At 39.0% G+C, this 19,316-nt stretch overlaps 1 protein-coding gene across 2 annotated transcripts in view; it reads right to left on the bottom strand.

Annotated features, from left to right (window-relative positions):
• The window catches only part of INTU (inturned planar cell polarity protein), a 100,131-nt gene that overhangs the window by 37,307 nt on the left and 43,508 nt on the right, over positions 1-19,316 (bottom strand). For both annotated transcript variants that reach the window (XM_073341086.1, XM_073341087.1), the window contains exons 5-8: positions 17,159-17,277; positions 7,859-7,948; positions 6,263-6,340; positions 2,483-2,672 (exon numbers count right to left, since the gene is read on the bottom strand). In XM_073341086.1, coding sequence (XP_073197187.1) covers positions 2,483-2,672; positions 6,263-6,340; positions 7,859-7,948; positions 17,159-17,277 — 477 coding nt within the window. The remainder of the gene's footprint in view (positions 1-2,482; positions 2,673-6,262; positions 6,341-7,858; positions 7,949-17,158; positions 17,278-19,316) is intronic.

Here is a 19,316-nt window from a genome sequence, read left to right as displayed (position 1 = left end):
GGTTGTAGGCCTGATAGATAGCAGCTATGAAAGATGAAGTCCAACAGTCACAGTGCATATATATATACATATAATCAATGGATATGTCAGTCAAGAAAATCAAAATTTACACAGGACATAAAGATCAAAACATATTGTAGTACTGCCTGTGATGGGATACTTAGACTTCTGTAATGCATTTGACTTAGTATTGCATAACATTTTGATTAACAAAAATAGAATGATATAAAATTAACAGGGCACACCTGAAATGGATTAAAAGCTGGCTAGCTGATAGGTCTCAACATGTAATTGCAAATGGGGAATCATCCTTGAGTTGAGTGTTTACTTGTGGATTCCTGCAGGAATCTATTCTTGGCCCTATGCTATTTACATTTTTATCAATGACCTGGAAGAAAACATAAAATCATCACTGATAAAGTTTGCAGATGACAACAAAAATTGGGGAATGGTAAATAATGAAGATGACAAGTTACTAATGCACAGCAATCTGGATTGCTTGCTAAACTGGGAACTAGCAAACAATATGTAGTTTATTATAGCTAAATGTAAATGTTTACATCTAGGAACAAAGATTGTAGGCCATATTTACAGGATGGGAGACTCTATCCTGGGAAACAATTTACCTAGGGTTGTGGTGGATTCTCTATCACTAACAATTTTTAAATCAAGATTGGATGTTTTTCTAAAAGATATTCTCTAGGAATTATTTTGGGGAAGTTCTATGGCCTGTGGTATACAGGAGATCAGACTAGATGATCACAATGTTCCCTTCTGGCCTTGGAATCTACAAAACCAAATAAAGAAGAAGAAGAAAAAGATGGTAGCCCAAATAAGAAACATTTGTTTTTGTTTTTTTGTTTTTAAAGATCCACTCTACTGTTTTCTTTTAACAAATATTTTTATTTTATACCCTAATTAGTCAGACCCTTGCCTGCTTTTAGAGGCCTAAAGAAAGGTTGCTCATAACAAAGGAAATTGGTCTTTTACTTTTAGAGAGAAAATGTAATAAAATGTATACTGCCATCAAACAGGGGTTATTTCATTTGTTTTAGTGCTCAGATATAAAGTTGGGCTTCCTGACCTCTGTAAAATCAGATTAGAATGTTTCTCTCCTTCCTTAGTTACAGTTCCATAGTTAACAGCAGACGCAAGATGAGGTAAAACAGAAACAAATTAGTTAGTCTAATGTAAAACTATGAGCTAAGTTTATACAAAAACAAGTGTTTATTCAAAAAACAAAACAAGAGCTGACCTATATACACACAATATAAAGAAAAACATATGTCAGGAATATCTTTTCTCACCAAAACACAATTACTCATCTTTACCCTAAATGCGCTTCCATAAAATGTCTTCCCAAAACTCTCTCCAAATATTAGGTTCTTTCTACACTGCAAAATTTACTATGTTGGAGCAAGATTGTGTGCCAACTACATTACAGCACAGTTTTGACTTCATATGTGGGAAGAACCAAATCATGTTGGGACCATATTACAGAACCTGCGCACCCACAAAGGCGAGACAAAACGGTTGTGTTCCTGATGTATTATAACACATTGCTCCAGCACAGTAAATTCTGCAGTGTAGACAGGAGGCAAGCTGTAGAAAAGGTGATGGTAGGGCTTATGGAAATAGATTAAGGTCTAGTAATTGGCTTTTGATTACAAAGTTATTCTTGAAGTTCTTTTTCTTTATATAGTGATTTTCCTTCTGTTTTGGGGGAATTTCCAATATCCCCCACTTAAATCTTTCAGATCGTTTCAGGAAGAAGAGGTTCAGATGTAAGACTCCAAGCTCTCTATGCTATACAGAATATTTCACCTTTTCTCTTCTACCCTCCACCACCTTGCAGTTTAGTACAGAAAACCAAAAATCCTTTCTGTGTAGCTCTCGACTCCTGCCTGAATCTGGGGGGAATTAGATACAGAAAAATGATGCATTGAAGCTGCACCAGTGTGTTGCCACACAAATGTCATGTGGCCATCTCTTCAGATTCTACAGCAGCTGGCTGCAACTCTCCTGCAACACAAGCTGCTCAAATAAAAATATGACATTAAAGATTAGAAGACTGCCTACTGGAAAAATGTTTAAATGGTAGAACGAAACAAACACATGTACCATCAATTGTTTTTTCTACTATAATTGCTACATATTGCAGATGTTTTTGTTAAACAAGGCCTTAACTCCTTTTTAGTTCATCTTCTCTTCCTACCTGATTCTTGAGTGAAGACACTAAGCTGTTGATTATGAAAATGTATGTGGGGTTCCAAATTCAGCATTACTGCTCCATAGAAGGATCTGGTAGAAAGAAATGATGGCCTGGAACAGGGGAAGCCTTTGTTTAAATTACATCTTAGAAATAACAGCAAAAGCTACCTTGGAAAGGAACACAGAAAATGGTGTGTAAAGAAATTGCTTTTGTCAAATGTTTACCCTGTCCCGTAAAAGTCCTTCTTAAGAGATTTGTAAAGGAGATTACCTTGATTTCTTGTGGCAGCGTTAACCAGCGTACCCCTGGGAGATTGTCTAAAAGCAATGCACTGCAGCCATCATACTGCTGAGCACTGGGGCTGGCGTTCGAGTTGAGTCTGGCAGGCTGAATTGCTCGCTGGAAGAACAGGTTGAAAAAATGATCCAAGCGGGAAATGTTTTCCACCTGGCAAAAAGCACTGAACAAATATGAACTGGAAGTTAGAATAACATCGAGAGACTGGTACCTTGTTTGTATAATTGTCTATGTTATAGCAGATGCTTCAAAGCAGGATACTCCATTTGGATTAAAACAAAACAAACAAACAAAAACCACTCAGTGTTAAACAACAAAAAACACAAGGTTGTTACCCAGAATAAAAATAGGTTTGCTTGGAAAACAACTGGTACTTCTTAATACCAATAGTTCTGCAGTTTACATCTTACAGCAAATTGCAGATTTTGAAATAAGGCTCTAAAATACATTCATCTCTTTGGTGACCTGGATGACTCTACCTGCTCCTTTTCTTTAGACATTTAATTATTTTTAGTGTACCTGCCATTGTTGACTATTGTTTAATTGATGTCAACCAAAACAATTTTAAATAAAAAAGTTACTATAGCATGTTCTTCATATTACCTTCAGAAAATGAGAAAAAAATTCTATTCCAAATGTCTACTAAAGTTGTACAAAAATAAACTGATTTATCCATCATATTCAGTGTTTGATTCTTTTCGGAGATACATGTACATAGCTGCCAGTATATCTTTGAAAATTGCCAATGTATAAGAAGTGGTGTGTACATGCTTATTGGAGTAAACAGGAGACCCGATGTCATGTCAAATTATTCTGCCTAGAACACAACACATATATTTTTTTGCTATTTAACACAGGAATAGAAATAACGATTATGATTTTCACACTGAAATTAATACAGTTAATACTAACAGTTAATTAATACAGTTAATACTAACATCAGCCCTTGGCATTTTTATTGAAAACTGAAGTAGTATTCAAAATGTGCTAGGTGATTCTGAACACAGAGGAAGACAGTCCCTGTCTTAAATAAAGTTAAAAATTATGGACTGTACATTATAACAACAATCTAATAATGTGATCCACCTAAAAGTCTAGAAGAATAGGTCCCAGTAGCTGCAATGGACCTTCTGACATGTCTAAAGTTAAGCACACGTATAAGTCTTTGCATGATCGGGACCAAAGCTGTTTAAAAAAAATACTGCTTATCAAAGAAGGTTAAAAGAATTGTATTAGTGTAAGGCTGAAACAAAAACAGACAACAACATACAGACATCAGGCTTCCAGTGCAATAGAATCCCCAGTGCAAAGCCATGTAAATACAAAAAGCAAAACACTTGGTATAAAAGCTTGCTCTGTCTGAGACCTCAGCTCTTGCCTCCTAATGCCCCTGCTCTACTTGCGCTACATTGATGACACCTTCATCATCTGGACCCATGGAAAAGAAGCCCTTGAGGAATTCCACCATGATTTCAACAATTTCGATCCCACCATCAACCTCAGCCTGGACCAGCCCACACAAGAGATCCACTTCCTGGACACTATGGTGCTAATAAGCGATGGTCACATAAACACCACTGTCATAAATATAAAGGGAAGGGTAAACCCCTTTGAAATCCCTCCTGGCCAGGGGAAAGCTCCTCTCACCTGTAAAGGGTTAAGAAGCTAAAGGTAACCTCGCTGGCACCTGACCAAAATGACCAATGAGGAGACAAGATACTTTCAAAAGCTGGGAGGAGGGAGAGAAACAAAGGGTCTGTGTCTGTCTGTATGCTGGGTCTTTGCCGGGGATAGACCAGGAATGGAGTCTTAGAACTTTTAGTAAGTAATCTAGCTAGGTATGTGTTAGATTATGATTTCTTTAAATGGCTGAGAAAAGAATTGTGCTGAATAGAATAACTATTTCTGTCTGTGTATCTTTTTTGTAACTTAAGGTTTTGCCTAGAGGGGTTCTCTATGTTTTTGAATCTAATTACCCTGTACGATATCTACCATCCTGATTTTACAGGGGGGATTTCTTTATTTCTATTTACTTCTATTTTTTATTAAAAGTCTTCTTGTAAAAAACTGAATGCTTTTTCATTGTTCTCAGATCCAAGGGTTTGGGTCTGTGGTCATCTATGCAAATTGGTGAGGCTTTTTATCCAACATTTCCCAGGAAAGGGGGGGTGCGAGTGTTGGGAGGATTGTTCATTGTTCTTAAGATCCAAGGGTCTGGGTCTGTAGTCACTAGGCAAATTGGTGAGGCTTTTTACCAAACCTTGTCCAGGAAGTGGGGTGCAAGGTTTTGGGAAGTATTTTGGGGGGAAGGACGCGTCCAAACAGCTCTTCCCCAGTAACCAGTATTAGTTTGGTGGTGGTAGCGGCCAGTCCAAGGACAACGGGTGGAATATTTTGTACCTTGGGGAAGTTTTGACCTAAGCTGGTAAAGATAAGCTTAGGAGGTTTTTCATGCAGGTCCCCACATCTGTACCCTAGAGTTCAGAGTGGGGGAGGAACCTTGACAACCACCCTATACCGGAAACCTACTGACCACTATACTTACCTACATGCCTCAGCTTTCATCCAGACCACACCACATGATCCATTGTCTACAGCCAAGCTCTACGATACAACCGCATTTGCTCCAACCCCTCAGACAGAGACAAACACCTACAAGATCTCTATCAAGCATTCTTACAACTACAATACCCACCTGCTGAAGTGAAGAAACAGATTGACAGAGCCAGAAGAGTACCCGGAAGTTACCTACTACAAGACAGGCCCAACAAAGAAAATAACAAAACACCACTAGCCATCACCTTCAGCCCCCAACTAAAACCTCTCCAGTGCATCAGCAAGGATCTACAACCTATTCTGAAGGACGACCCATCACTCCCACAGTTCTTGGGAGACAGGCCAGCCCTTGCTTACAGACAGCCCCCCAACCTGAAGCAAATACTCACCAGCAACCACATGCCATACAACAAAAATAGTAACCCAGGAACCTATCTTTGCAACAAAGCCCGTTGCCAACTGTGTCCACATATCTATTCAAGGCACACCATCATAGGGCATAATCACATCAGCCACACTATCAGAGGCTCGTTCACCTGCACATCTACCAATGTGATATATGCCATCATGTGCCAGCAATGCCCCTCTGCCCTGTACATTGGCCAAATCAGACAGTCTGTACATAAAAGAATAAATGGACACAAATCAGACATCAGGAATTATAACATTCAAAAACCAGTCGGAGAACACTTCAATCTCTCTGGTCATTTGATTACAGACCTAAAAGGTGCAATTCTTCAACAAAAAAACTTCAAAACCAGACTCCAGCGAGAGACTGCTGAACTGGAATTAATTTGCAAACTGGACACCATTACATTAGGCTTGAATAATGACTGGGAGTGGATGTGTCATTACACAAAGTAAAACTATTTCCCCATGTTTATTCCCCCCCTCCACTGTTCCTCACATGTTCTTGTCAACTGCTGGAAATGGCCTACCTTGATTATCACTACAGATGTTAATAGCTCACCTGATCACTCTGGTTACAGTGTGTTTGGTAACACCCACTGTTTCATGTTCTCTGTGTATATAAAATCTCCCCACTGTATTTTCCACTGCATGCATCCGATGAAGTGAGCTGTAGCTCATGAAAGCTTACGCTCAAATAAATTTGTCAGTCTCTAAGGTGCCACAAGTACTCCTTCTCTTTTAACCTCAAAATTAGTTATTAAAAATAAATCCTTTGGAAGCACTTACCTGTCCAAAGAACCATACATAAATTTTAAGGTTCTGACAACATCTGTAATCATGTTCCTTAGCTGAGAAAGAGGCACACTAGCAAAACAAAACAAAATAAAAAAACAGTTTAAACTGTGTTTACAATATGATGAAATGCATCACGGATAAAGAGAGGGTGAATTTCTTTTTTGCTGCTGGCCTCACTGATGCACAATTTCTAACCCGCACACAAAATAGAATAGCAGGGTCTGCTCTGGGAGCAGGGTCAGACCCACCTCCGGGAACCTCTCCTGGTTGTAGGAAGCTCTGCTGTTGTTGTCTGGGAGAGACCCCAATTATCATCCCCTCCCCAGCACATGGAGAGGCTGCGGCCCCAGCTGTCAGCCCATAACCCAGGCGGAAAGGCTGCGACCCCAGCTGTCACACCCCCATTCTCCCAAGTGGAGAGGCTGCAGCCCCAGCTGTCAGCCCCCAGCCTGGGTGGAGAGGCTGCGGCCCAAATTGTCACCCCCTTCCCCTGCACAAAGAGACTACAGCTCACACTGTCTCCCCTCCCTCCAATGCATAAAGGCTGCGGCTTGAGCTGTCACCCCTACCCCGCGTGGAAAGACTGTGGCTCGAGCTGTCACCCCACATTGCAGAGAGGCTGCGGGTCTAACTGTCAGTCCCAGACCCAGGTGGGAAGCTTCCAGGAAAACATGGACGTATGGTAACCCACCTTTCCATACCCTGAGACCTTCACTTCTGCACAGCTGCTGGTGGTGGCGCTGACTTTAAAGCTTGGTGCCCAGCCAGCAGCCACTGCTCTCTGGCTGCCCAGCTCTGAAGGCAGTGCCCTAGCCAGCAGCAGCGCAGAAGTAGGGATGGCAATCCCACAATCCCCCTACATAACCTTACAGCCCCCCAAAAACCCTCTTTTGGGTCAGGACCCCCATGGTTACGACACTGTGAAATTTCAGATGTAAACATCTGAAACTGTGAAACGGACTATTTTAAAAATCCAATGACCATAAAATTGACCAAAATGGACTGTGAATTTGGTAGGGCCCTACACATACGCTACATACTTAAATAGTAATATACAGTAGTTTTCCTTTAAGTGGCTTACTCCTGGTCACACAAAGATCGGTGGTGGAGCTGGGAAAAAGAACTTGGGAGTTCCTGCCTCCCAGACAATGCACTCACTATTATTGTTATTTGTATAGCAGTAGCACCTACAGACCCCAATCAGGATTGCAGCCCCGTTGTGCTAAACTCTGTATACTTAGATAAAGAATAGAATCCCTGTTGTAAAGAGATTACAATCCAAATCAGATACATCACATTAACTATAATTTTTTTCCACACAAATAGCAGTTTTTGTTCAGGGGATTTCAAATATTCATAAAAGTCACAATTTTTTTCAGTGATAAACTAGTTCTGTCAAGTTCTTGGCAGTGATTTTCCATACACCGCAAGCTGAATAATTCCTACATAGGTGCAGAGTTACCAGCCATACAACTGAAAACATAGCTTTATACATATATTAAAGTGATATAAGAAAGTTACTATTCCCAGGTCTTTGCACATTTCAATAATCTTCTAAAAAATAAACATGCTATGTTTAAAACTCACCTTTCTGCAGGAAGGCCAATCACAAGCAACTTGTCAGATTCTTTCCAGTAAACCACCTGAACCAGTTTCCCACACAAAAACAGGGATGAGCTAGAAAAATAAAGCCAGAAAAAAATGTTTACTTAGGCTTTATGAAGGGTCATCATTTATTCTGAATGTTAATATATAAAGCTTTATGCTCACTTAAATACTGAGTATTCAGCTGGGTCACACAATTGCATTTATAATTATGGAATTTGAAGTGCACACTCTACAAGTTATTTGTAAGGTAATCATCTACTGTTCAATAGATTTTTTAAACAAATTGATAGGGATAATGGGAAAACATAACAATAAGATCTATTTCTTAACATTTCCACAAACGGTTACTGAAAAAACTGCTAGATATCTTTCCTTTTTTTCTAAATACAGCAGAATACTGGAACACACTAAAGAAAAGGCAGCGAAAAAAATTTCTGGAGAGTGCAAACAAATTAGAAATATTGTCCAGTTTTAAATTAAGATGTATTTATACCAATGATTTTTGCAAAACACACCCAGATTAGTCCGGTGAGCACTGGGAACAGTGAAAATTCTCTACCACGTGGGAGCTCCAAAAGGCTCTGTCCCCTTTTAGGTTAGAAAAATGCATTCTTGAACTACAAGGAGAGCATCCACTGAACCACCCTTTAACAGCTTTCCTCCGGTCCTTGCCTCTTTATTGCCTTTTCCTGATTTCTTTGGAGTGGCTACTGATAAGAGGGATGCTAGCTTTGCACTGCCAAACTGGGCCAGGAATAGACCACCAGATCTGGCACCAAGAGTATAAATATCTGAAGAAAAATGTGTCACTGCACATTAAGATGTAGAGCATGCTGTTAATAGTAATGAGCTTACAGACAGCAGCATTTCACATCCAACATATCTTATAAACTTCCATATAAACCATAACTTTGTATGAGCTGTATGTACAGGGATTGGTTCTTCAACCACTGAAATACAGTCATTTGTATTTAATGGTACAAAGCAATACTACAGTACGTAAAAGAGTGTCAGATAAGAAATGCAGAATATTTTTTCCAGTGGAAACTAAAGAGAGAATTTAGCCAGGCCAAGTATAATGTCCAAGACACCAGGGTTAAAGCCCCTATTGTTACAAAATTGGCCTTGGGACAAACTACCACAAAGGAGAGGACTTGCTTTATGTTCCAACCAAAAGACTCCTGAAGTAACTCCATGCCCCATGTGGGAACCAGGTACTATGTCACAGAGATGAATGCAATCATCTCTTTCTGAGCCACTAAGGTGTTCTTTAGAGGTCTTCCACTTAGCTTACAAAATTAACAGGATTTCAACAGAAAGTGGTACGGCTATAGACTCTAGGCAACATTTTCAGTGGTCAAACCCTTGGTTATATTCTCATATGAGAGACCCCACCTCTTTTGAAAATAGGACTTCAGCACTTTCAAAATTTTTTAGCTGAAATAATGACAAAGGTAAGCCTGAACCATTACAGTATTCAGTGTATTAATCACAGAAATATATGGAGAATGTACATATTTTAAATGGAGAGTGAAGTGGGACAAAAAAAGAGGGTTGGAATCCAATAATCTAGCTACCAGACTATCTCAGATTAAATAGAACACCAACAGATTGAGTTTGTTGGTTGCTGCTAAACTTCAAGATGTTTTAGAAGACTATAAATATCTCTCCACCTAAATTGAAAAGACTGAGGAAGGTGGTCTTTGTCATTAAAGTACTACTGTATTGGGACTCAAGAAGTCTGGGTTCAATTTCTGGCTCTGCCACAGACTTGCTGTGCAACTTTGAGCAAATTATTTAATCTCCCTCTGCCTCAGTTCCTGATCTGTAAAATTTGAGTAACAATATTTTCTAAATCATGTAATTGCTGTGACAATTAATTCATTAACGTTTATGAGATGCTGAAATACTACCCTAATGGGGAACATGAAGCCATAAACAGTGGGTATTAGTGGGTGTAACATCCTGCAGTCATAATGGTACTGAAATTTTCACAGACCACAGTTTCCAAGTATTACTTTCCCCACCATTCCTATTACAGCCTTAGACATTTTAAATAGCAACTTAAGATATCACTGTATCAAAGTGAAATAAAGTTATAAAGAGTTCAGTTTAAAATTTAAAAAAGCAAATAATTTCAGTTTTCAAGCTCTCTTTCTAGGATTAAATCACTCTATTTGGTTCCAATATTTATATTGTATAATAGTCAGTAATGAGTTATTATAGAATTAAAGATCATTGCCATTCACCAGCACAAGAGTGACCACCTTAGTCTTCTCCAACTTAAGGTATTCTAATGTTCTTTACAAACAAAAAGTTAGACACTAGCAGTGAAGTAAATATGAATAGAAAATAGAAAACACAGCAATTCATTATATACTCAGCAACGATTCATACATGAACAGAGATGAAAATCAAAAGCTATTTTTCTGACTGAGGAAATGTTGGACAGAATACTGGTATTTTCTATTACATTTTTCAAACAATATGTAACAGCCTCTAGAAGCCATAAGAAATGATTTTACACTTTAATTTTTCATCTAAATTTGGGAAATATAGTTCTTTACCAGCAAAAGTCAGTCTAAGTGTTCATGGATTTTGTAACCTTTTCTTGAGGGTACAAGAATAGAGAATGTGTAGGACATCTAGAAATAGGTTGCCTTGTTTTAAGGTATTTTTTAGACAGTTTGGAGCTGTCAGAAAATGCCTCTGTGGGAGAATCTCCATTCAGCATCCATAAGGATTTACAAGAAAATCATATAATTACTGGCTATGACGGATGAAGTGTGAGTCAAAGTACTGATACCTATATGGAATGTAAGAGGATGCAAGGGAGAACATATGTGCAAGTCCAAGAATTAGTGGGGGTAAGTGTCTGGTGCCTAAAATATGCAGACTAGGTATATACTAATGGTTTGTGAATAAATGAAGCAAGAAAGCAGCGTACACTAGAAAAGAGAAGCTATAGTAAAGGGAGAAGCATTTTCACAGCTTTTATAGGCTAGACTGTTATATCATGGTTAGAGCAGGAGGCTGCAATTCCTCAACCCAACGGCAGAACACCCAGTTGCATCAAGGAAGCAAGATTGGAACTGAAAAAACCCAACAAATATTAAATCAATCAAAACTAGCAAATATTAACTGTTTTGTAAGCACGAAGTGCCAGAAGCACTTTCAACAACATAGGACAGGAGGAAAACTTAACCGAGATGTGCTGAGATTGCCTCAAAAAAGGAAAGAGGTTGTCATTATTCTTTATCGCTTGTATTGCGTTAGTGCTAGACACTGCACAAACACAGAACAAAAAGACATTTCCTGCCCCAAAGAGCTTACACTGCAGGACATAATCTTCATGTTGCTTTAAAAAGCAAAAACAACTCTCCTCCTCCCTTAGCTCCAAACAAATTAACTTTAAAGAAACGCTGTTAAGTAAATTCAGATTTTAAGTGGAGGACTTAGTCTCAGTCTGGCACATGCTGCTGATGTTCAGCGTGAATAAACTATACTTCAATTGAATCAATAATTGCCAGAGCATTAGAATGCATTCACACAATGTAGGGAGACACAAAGAAGAGGCAGTGAAGATAAAGTAACATAAAAATATTAAAAACAATGCTAGCTGTTCTCCGCAGTTTAATGTTGTGATGCTTAAAAAAAAAAAAAGCACTCTATAATGCTTAGAGCAAAATGGAAGGGTACAGTGCCCAATATCTTTACTATTTACACTACATCAACGACAAAGTGACAATGTATTTACATTTTGATATGTTTCAGAGTAGCAGCCGTGTTAGTCTGTACTCGCACAGACACACCCCTGGAATCCCGACCTGGGATATTCTGTCTACTACCCAAGAGCCATAAACCTGGAAATCCTGGGTGCCCCATCATCTCAGGCATTGGCACCCTGAGAGCAGGATTGTCTGGTTATGTAGACTGCCTCCTCAGGCCCTACGCTACCAGCACTCCCACCTATCTTCGAGACACCACTGACTTCCTGAGGAAACTAGAATCCATCGGTGATCTTCCTGATAACACCATCTTGGCCACTATGGATGTAGAAGCCCTCTACACCAACATTCCACACAAAGATGGACTACAAGCCGTCAAGAACACTATCCCCGATAATGTCACGGCAAACCTGGTGGCTGAACTTTGTGCCTTTGTCCTCACCCATAACTATTTCACATTTGGGGACAATGTATACCTTCAAATCAGCGGCACTGCTATGGGTACCCGCATGGCCGCACAGTATGCCAACATTTTTATGGCTGACTTAGAACAACGCTTCCTCAGCTCTCGTCCCCAAAGCCCCTACTATACTTGCGCTATATTGATGACATCTTCATCATCTGGACCCATGGAAAAGAAGCCCTTGAGGAATTCCACCATGATTTCAACAATTTCCATCCCACCATCAACCTCAGCCTGGACCAGTCCACACAAGAGATCCACTTCCTGGACACTATGGTGCTAATAAGCAATGGTCACATAAACACCACCCTATACCGGAAACCTACTGACCGCTATTCCTACCTACATGCCTCCAGCTTTCACCCAGACCACACCACATGATCCATTGTCTACAGTCAAGCTCTGCAATACAACCGCATTAGCTCCAACCCCTCAGACAGAGACAAACACCTACAAGAACTCTATCAAGCATTCTTACAACTACAATACCCACCTGTTGAAGTGAAGAAACAGATTGACAGAGCCAGAAGAGTACCTAGAAGTCACCTACTACAGGACAGGCCTAACAAAGAAAATAACAGAACGCCACTAGTCGTCACCTTCAGCCCCCAACTAAAACCTCTCCAACACATTATCAAGGATCTACAACCTATCCTGAAGGACGACCCATCACTCTCACAAATCTTGGGAGACAGGCCAGTCCTTGCCTACAGACAGCCTCCCAACTTGAAGCAAATACTCACCAGCAACTACATACCACACAACAGAACCACTAACCCAGGAACCTATCCTTGCAACAAAGCCCATTGCCAACTGTGCCCACATATCTATTCAGGGGACACCATCACAGGGCCTAATCACATCAGCCACACTATCAGAGGCTCGTTCACCTGCACATATACCAATGTGATATATGCCATCATGTGCCAGCAATGCCCCTCTGCCATGTACATTGGTCAAACTGGACAGTCTCTACGTAAAAGAATAAATGGACACAAATCAGATGTCAAGAATTATAACATTCATAAACCAGTCGGAGAACACTTCAATCTCTCTGGTCACGCAATTACAGACATGAAAGTTGCAATATTACAACAGAAAAACTTCAAAACCAGACTCCAGCGAGAGACTGCTGAATTGGAATTCATTTGCAAATTGGATACAATTAACTTAGGCTTGAATAGAGACTGGGAGTGGCTAAGTCATTATGCAAGGTAACCTATTTCCCCTTGTTTTTTCCTCCCCCCCACCCCCCACTGTTCCTCAGACGCTCTTGTTAAACCCTGGATTTGTGCTGGAAATGGCCCACCTTGATCATCATACACATTGTAAGGAGAGTGATCACTTTAGATAAGCTATTACCAGCAGGAGAGTGGGGTGGGGGGAGAAAACCTTTTGAAGTGATAAACACCCATTTTTTCATGGTCTGTGTGTACAAAACATTCTCACTGCATTTTCCACTTTATGCATCCGATGAAGTGAGCTGTAGCTCACGAAAGCTTATGCTCAATTAAATTGGTTAGTCTCTAAGGTGCCACAAGTACTCCTTTTCTTTTTATATGTGTATATAAACACAAATACAAAGCACCAGTAGTAGCTCCAAAGATAAGGCTCACAGCACAATTTACTTTCATATCTATTTTCTATGAAGAAGATTTTTGATATGAATAAGTTACTTATTTTAGTATCAGGTCAATACAGAAACTAATGCTTTCCACAATTTCTCTAACAATGACCCATGACTACCTGATAAAATAGAAACCAATATTTAAATAAAGTAAAAGGAAGAAGGGCAATTAGCATTATGTTAAATGCTCCATCTTAGGTACTGAAGTTCATGTCTCGTTGAAGAAGCAGAATTCAGACCTTTATTTCTATTTTTTTGGCAGGAGTCAGTTTTCTGTAAGACTTAACAAGGTATCAGCATATCTATTTTTAGGTAGCTGTGCCTAGTCTACTGAAAAAGGTAGAAACCTACATTTTTTATTAAATGAAATCTTAGAATTTTCAGAATGTAGTAAACACTTTGGAGTCCCTATAAAATCGCTAATTCTACCAGTTTTGTATTTAAACAACAACAAGACTTTCTCCTTTTGGTGCTAAGGGCAGGTGGCGTGGTGGTGTTGTGATTTTTGAGCACTCCATTGCGGGTTTTCAGTTAGGCCTTTACAGTCTCCACCATGGGAGATGTTCCAGAAGTGACTTGAGACTAACAGCCCACTATCCGTGTCCAGCTCTCTGTGCTGGGATAGCTGTAGTCTGCATCTGTCAAACTGGGCAAGGGGATATATACTGCATAGTCAGAAATGAATTATTTTCAGACACTTCCACCTTCTTAAAAACAAAAATTACCCTTTAGTTTAGACCAAGCATAGAACATTTCAACCCAAAAGGAGAATTTTTCAGAATTCAGAGTGACCGCGGTCACAGAGGATGCTCCCTCACCCTGGATTTCTCTTTGCAAGTAGACTTCACACCCTCTTACCTAAGTTCACCACAATGTACTTTATTTACCATAAGGTTTTCCCCAAATTTCACTGTAGCTCTAGGCACAGGGGAAGAGGGTGGAGAGAGAGATCTCAACCTCTCTGAAATCCTAGGTTTCTTTGCCTTTCCTTCCAGCCTTCCCTTCTCCCTTCCTATCTTCCATTTAACAGTCCCCAGCTGACGAGCTGAATCTCTTTGTTAACTGGTTAATCACCCAGTCCTAATCAATTATCTCCCAGTTTGGCCCATGTGGGAGCTGTTACAAAGTGCAAAGAGTGATGAGCTAGCCCTAAGATACCCCAACTCTGTCACACCCTCACTTAGGTACATCAGGCATCTGACATGGACATCCAATGTCAGGAAGGCCACTGTACATGATGCATACCTCTTAAACCTGGCTCTCTTTGGATTCCCTATGAAGCTGGTAGATGAGTTTAATTGCTAAGCATACAAACAATAAAAACAATATCCTAAACAACTAGATTATTTTATTCTAATTATGCTGTCTATACTAACTATATTACTTGTTAAACTAAGGCACTCAATATTTATTTTGAGAGAAGGATCCGGAGAGGTTCACATCCATGGGCTGCAGCAGATGAAAGGAACTAAGGTGGCAGAGGGCCCCATGCCCCCTTTAATAGCTTTGCCCTCATAATGTTTGGGAATGCTGAGGAAAGAGGTAAGTGGGATGCACCAGTGCTCTAATGGGCGCTGCTATGAGAAGGTTCCAACATCTGAACTGCACCAGCTGGTGCTTCCCTGGAGTGGGAATATGCAGAGGACACTCAAAGAAGTAATAATGAGTTGCATAAACTGGAAAAGGTCATAGCCTTTCCATTACACTTAAGTCTTATCTACATAGGAAAGATTTTTCTGTGTAACATCAGGTGTAAATTTCAATGAATGTAGTTACACTAGCATAACCATCCCCCACCCCAAGAAGATACATTTATTTTGGTACAACAGTGACTTTTTTTAATTTAGCTTATGTTGCTTTGGAAGGGTTTTAACCTGAACTAGAAAAAGGCACTCACACCAGAATAAGAGTGTCCACACTGGGGATTATATGAGTATAACTATATACCTGTATAGCGGGTAAAACTTTCCAATGCTTCCTTAGAAAATGGCTGACAACAGCAGTTCTTGTGCTAAATGCTTTTTTTGTGCACATGTGGATATATTCTACCATCCAGTACATATCCACGTTATAGACCAGGAACATCAGTCACTGAAGATTACCACTTATCACCAGTTCACTGTGACAGGTTTGATACTTAGATACTTACCGACTGATGTGACTGGCACAGAACATATAAATCAGGGGTCAGGAGGGAGTAACATGAAGTAAAAATGGAACCTACTTCTAGTTTGTGAAGATGGCTGATCCTCATTATCCCTCCTTTTCCTTCACTGGCTTCCTATTCCCAAAGATTTCTTCTTCCCATTTTTATACAGCTTCATTAACTTCTCTCTACCTTACATATAACCAGGGCCCCATGTATTCTCTGGCCACATCTACATTTGGAGGTAGGGGCGTGATTCCCAGCTCATGTAGACATACTTTCAGTAGCTCTCATTGAACTAGCGGGATAACAGTAATAGTGCAGTCATGGTAGCATTGGCAGCAGTGGCATGGGCCAACCACCCTGAGTATGTACCCAAGAGGTCCAGGCTGATTTGTACTTAGGGTAGTTAGCTCATGCTGCTGCTTGCCATGGCTGGTGCTACCATGACTATACAACTATTTTTAGCTATGTAAGCTAGTCTGAGTATGTCTATATGAGCCAGAAATCACACCCCCAGTTCCACGTGTAGACATACTCTCAGATTCTAAGGCTGTGGAATTTGCCAAGCAAATGTGTTCTACAGTTTAAGCTTTCATTTTTTAAAACTATTATGCCTCAGATTTTATGGCTGAGAAGAAAATCTTGAACTTGAAATGTGAACTAAGTTTAAAACTGTTGCAATCTCATCTTCTTGAGTCTGCAAACAGACTTAAAATAATGGGTGAGATTCTGTGCTGCACCTCCAAAGATGATGTAGTTACGTGCTGAGAATACAAAAATCTTTGACAAATCAAAAACACACAAAAATTTGGGAAATAAAATAAATTTAATATCAAAATTAATAAATAGGAGTTTATGTACTGACTATCACTCATTTTAATATGTAACTGAGTTAAAATCTTAGTTTTTTAATTTAAATTAAGCTGCTACAGAATGTCCAGTCTGCCTTACTAAAATGATACAGAATCCAGGAATCTTGCTAAAGAATTTAGATCAAGCTTGACTGGGAGTTCATAAGACCAGATTCTGTGATACGTTACATAGTATACTAAATTTCTAGCCACCGAGACCGAAAGCAAAGAAACAGACCAGTATCACATAACCATTCACAGTACAGCCACATTAGGCAGACCAACTTCAAGCAGGCTATACCAAATAAAACAGTACTGATTAAAAGGTATTACTGATTCTTGTTTTGACTAGGCATAATTACAAAGCCTTATGTACAGATGTTTTCTTCAGTATAAATAAAAAGAAAGGGAAGTTAAAAAATAAATAAAAAGGTTTTGTATTAAATTGAAAATACTGTTACCTGATAATGTGGGCTCCAGTCACATTTTCCAGCATATCACAGAGAGTGAGAAATATTCCTCTCACACTTTTCAGCTTTTGGGATGCTTCTGATATGGGGTATTGGTATAGAATTTCTTGCTGTCAGGATACCAAATTATTAGTCAGTTAAGCAAAGGAAAAGATTGCTAAAGAAAAAGTATATCCGCAACATCAGTTATTTTAGACCTGAAAACTTTTATCACATACCTTCCCAGTATATTATCTAGCACTGGTTTGTCAGGGCATTTCCAGACCTTGCTACAAACTTGCAAAGTTTTTAAGCATGTATGTTTGGAAAAAAGGTTTTTGTAAAACTTTACTATGAGGGAAAATATATTCAAAAATTAAAAACAACATTTTGCAGAATTTCACATCTTAAAAATATTTTTGTCATTTTAAAAGACGACAGTCCCATGGAATCTGATTTGTTCGTGTTTGTACAGCAATCTGAACATGTAATCTATCCCCTAAATGGAAATCTGTGAACCCCTTACTCACAATGGCAAGCATTTACTCATACTAATAGAACCATGGTGTTATTCATTTTTCAGTTATGAGCTGTGGGTTCACAGCCCCTCTAAAGATCAGGCCCTAAACTACAACATAAATACACAGCTTTTCTACACAAACATCACTGATGATATATTTACTTATAAACCAAGATATTAGTAGGTACATACTGAAAAAATTCATAGGTCATTAACTAATATGGTGTTGAGCATGCAATTGTTTACACATGGGTGCACAGGAACAGAAGTCTGCCTGAGGGCAAGAAATTGCAGAATCAGTAATTGTAGGGGTAATAAATCTTTAGGTAAATTATTTTACCTGATTCTTTCCACTCTTTTAAATTCCTAGGTTCTTTAAGGGAAATCCTGTAGTTACCTATTTTACATAACAGTTATATTAATTACTTCAGAAACCTTTAACTTAAAGCACTTTTGTGTGGGAATAATAAACTAAATAAAGGATAATGTCCACATACTTGGTGCAGTTTGTCAACCCATGAAATGTTCAGAGCTAATAACTGATACCTATAGAGATATGGCAACCTATACAGTGTTTTCAATCTTTACTAGATGGCCTGGAAATAATCTAATTGAAATAGCAAGTCTACCCAAGATAGAGAGGTCAGGAGATACTATTAAAAATTAAATTATCTTTCTTAACAAATAAAAGCAACAGTGAAGTCATTAACTTTTTTATTTCATATGACAAAGCACATCCAGACAGTGCCAAAAGTTTGTTGGGAAATTTTATTTTCAATCAGACTAAAAGAATTTCAAGTCTCACTGTTGAGAGAACTGGCAAGCTCTGCCACTCTCATTCAATTTAATTTGCTCTATTTTTAAATACTTATTTGTAACAAGGATTTTCTGCATCAACCTCTCATTAAGAAAAAAAGCCTTTTCTAATTACAGCATTGCAATGAGTTAGAAAAAAAGTCTTTTCTTTCCCAATGAACAGGGACCTTTACACTGTTCATTTGAGAAATAACTATACACTTTCCCAGGGAAAGAAAAGACAAACATAACAAAAGATCCAGCAGCACCATCTATATATTAATGAGTTAGTAAGGTTTAGTACCTATCACCACACAAGCAGATCAGTTGTCTTCCAAGCAAGTTGAAAAGTGTCATTTTGTCTAAATGGTGCAAAGGCCAAAGACAACTGAATTAATAGATTACAAAGTAGTTAATCTTAAAAGAATACAATATTTTGTGAACCGAACACTAAAATATTGCATGGAAATATTTTTTGTCAGTAAATCCCACCTCTTCTATTTCCAGTATCCTTACTTCTCATATAATGAACTGCAAAGAAACAGTTTGCTTTAATCAGAACAGTCTTGGCACCAAGAAAGATGGCTGAAAGGACTCCTGTCAAAATAGAGCTGACCACCTAAAAACCTCCCACAACCTTCCAACACAGGACACTGACAAAGGATGTTTTAAGTTGTTCTTACACCGCAGTGAAAGGAGACAACAGTCTTCTGCTTTGCTGTACACAAGAAGACTGTGAGCCCTGCAAGATTCATTCAAAAGCTATTAAAATAGGAACTATTACTGCCAAATTTACATGGTAAGTATTTGGAAAGGCCAACAGGGTCTCATTAGTTGCTCAATAATGCTTGCTTT

This window comes from Lepidochelys kempii, chromosome 4 (assembly GCF_965140265.1).
Source record: "Lepidochelys kempii isolate rLepKem1 chromosome 4, rLepKem1.hap2, whole genome shotgun sequence".
Classification (NCBI taxonomy): domain Eukaryota; kingdom Metazoa; phylum Chordata; order Testudines; family Cheloniidae; genus Lepidochelys; species Lepidochelys kempii.
This window is presented reverse-complemented; position numbering and strand designations above follow the sequence as displayed.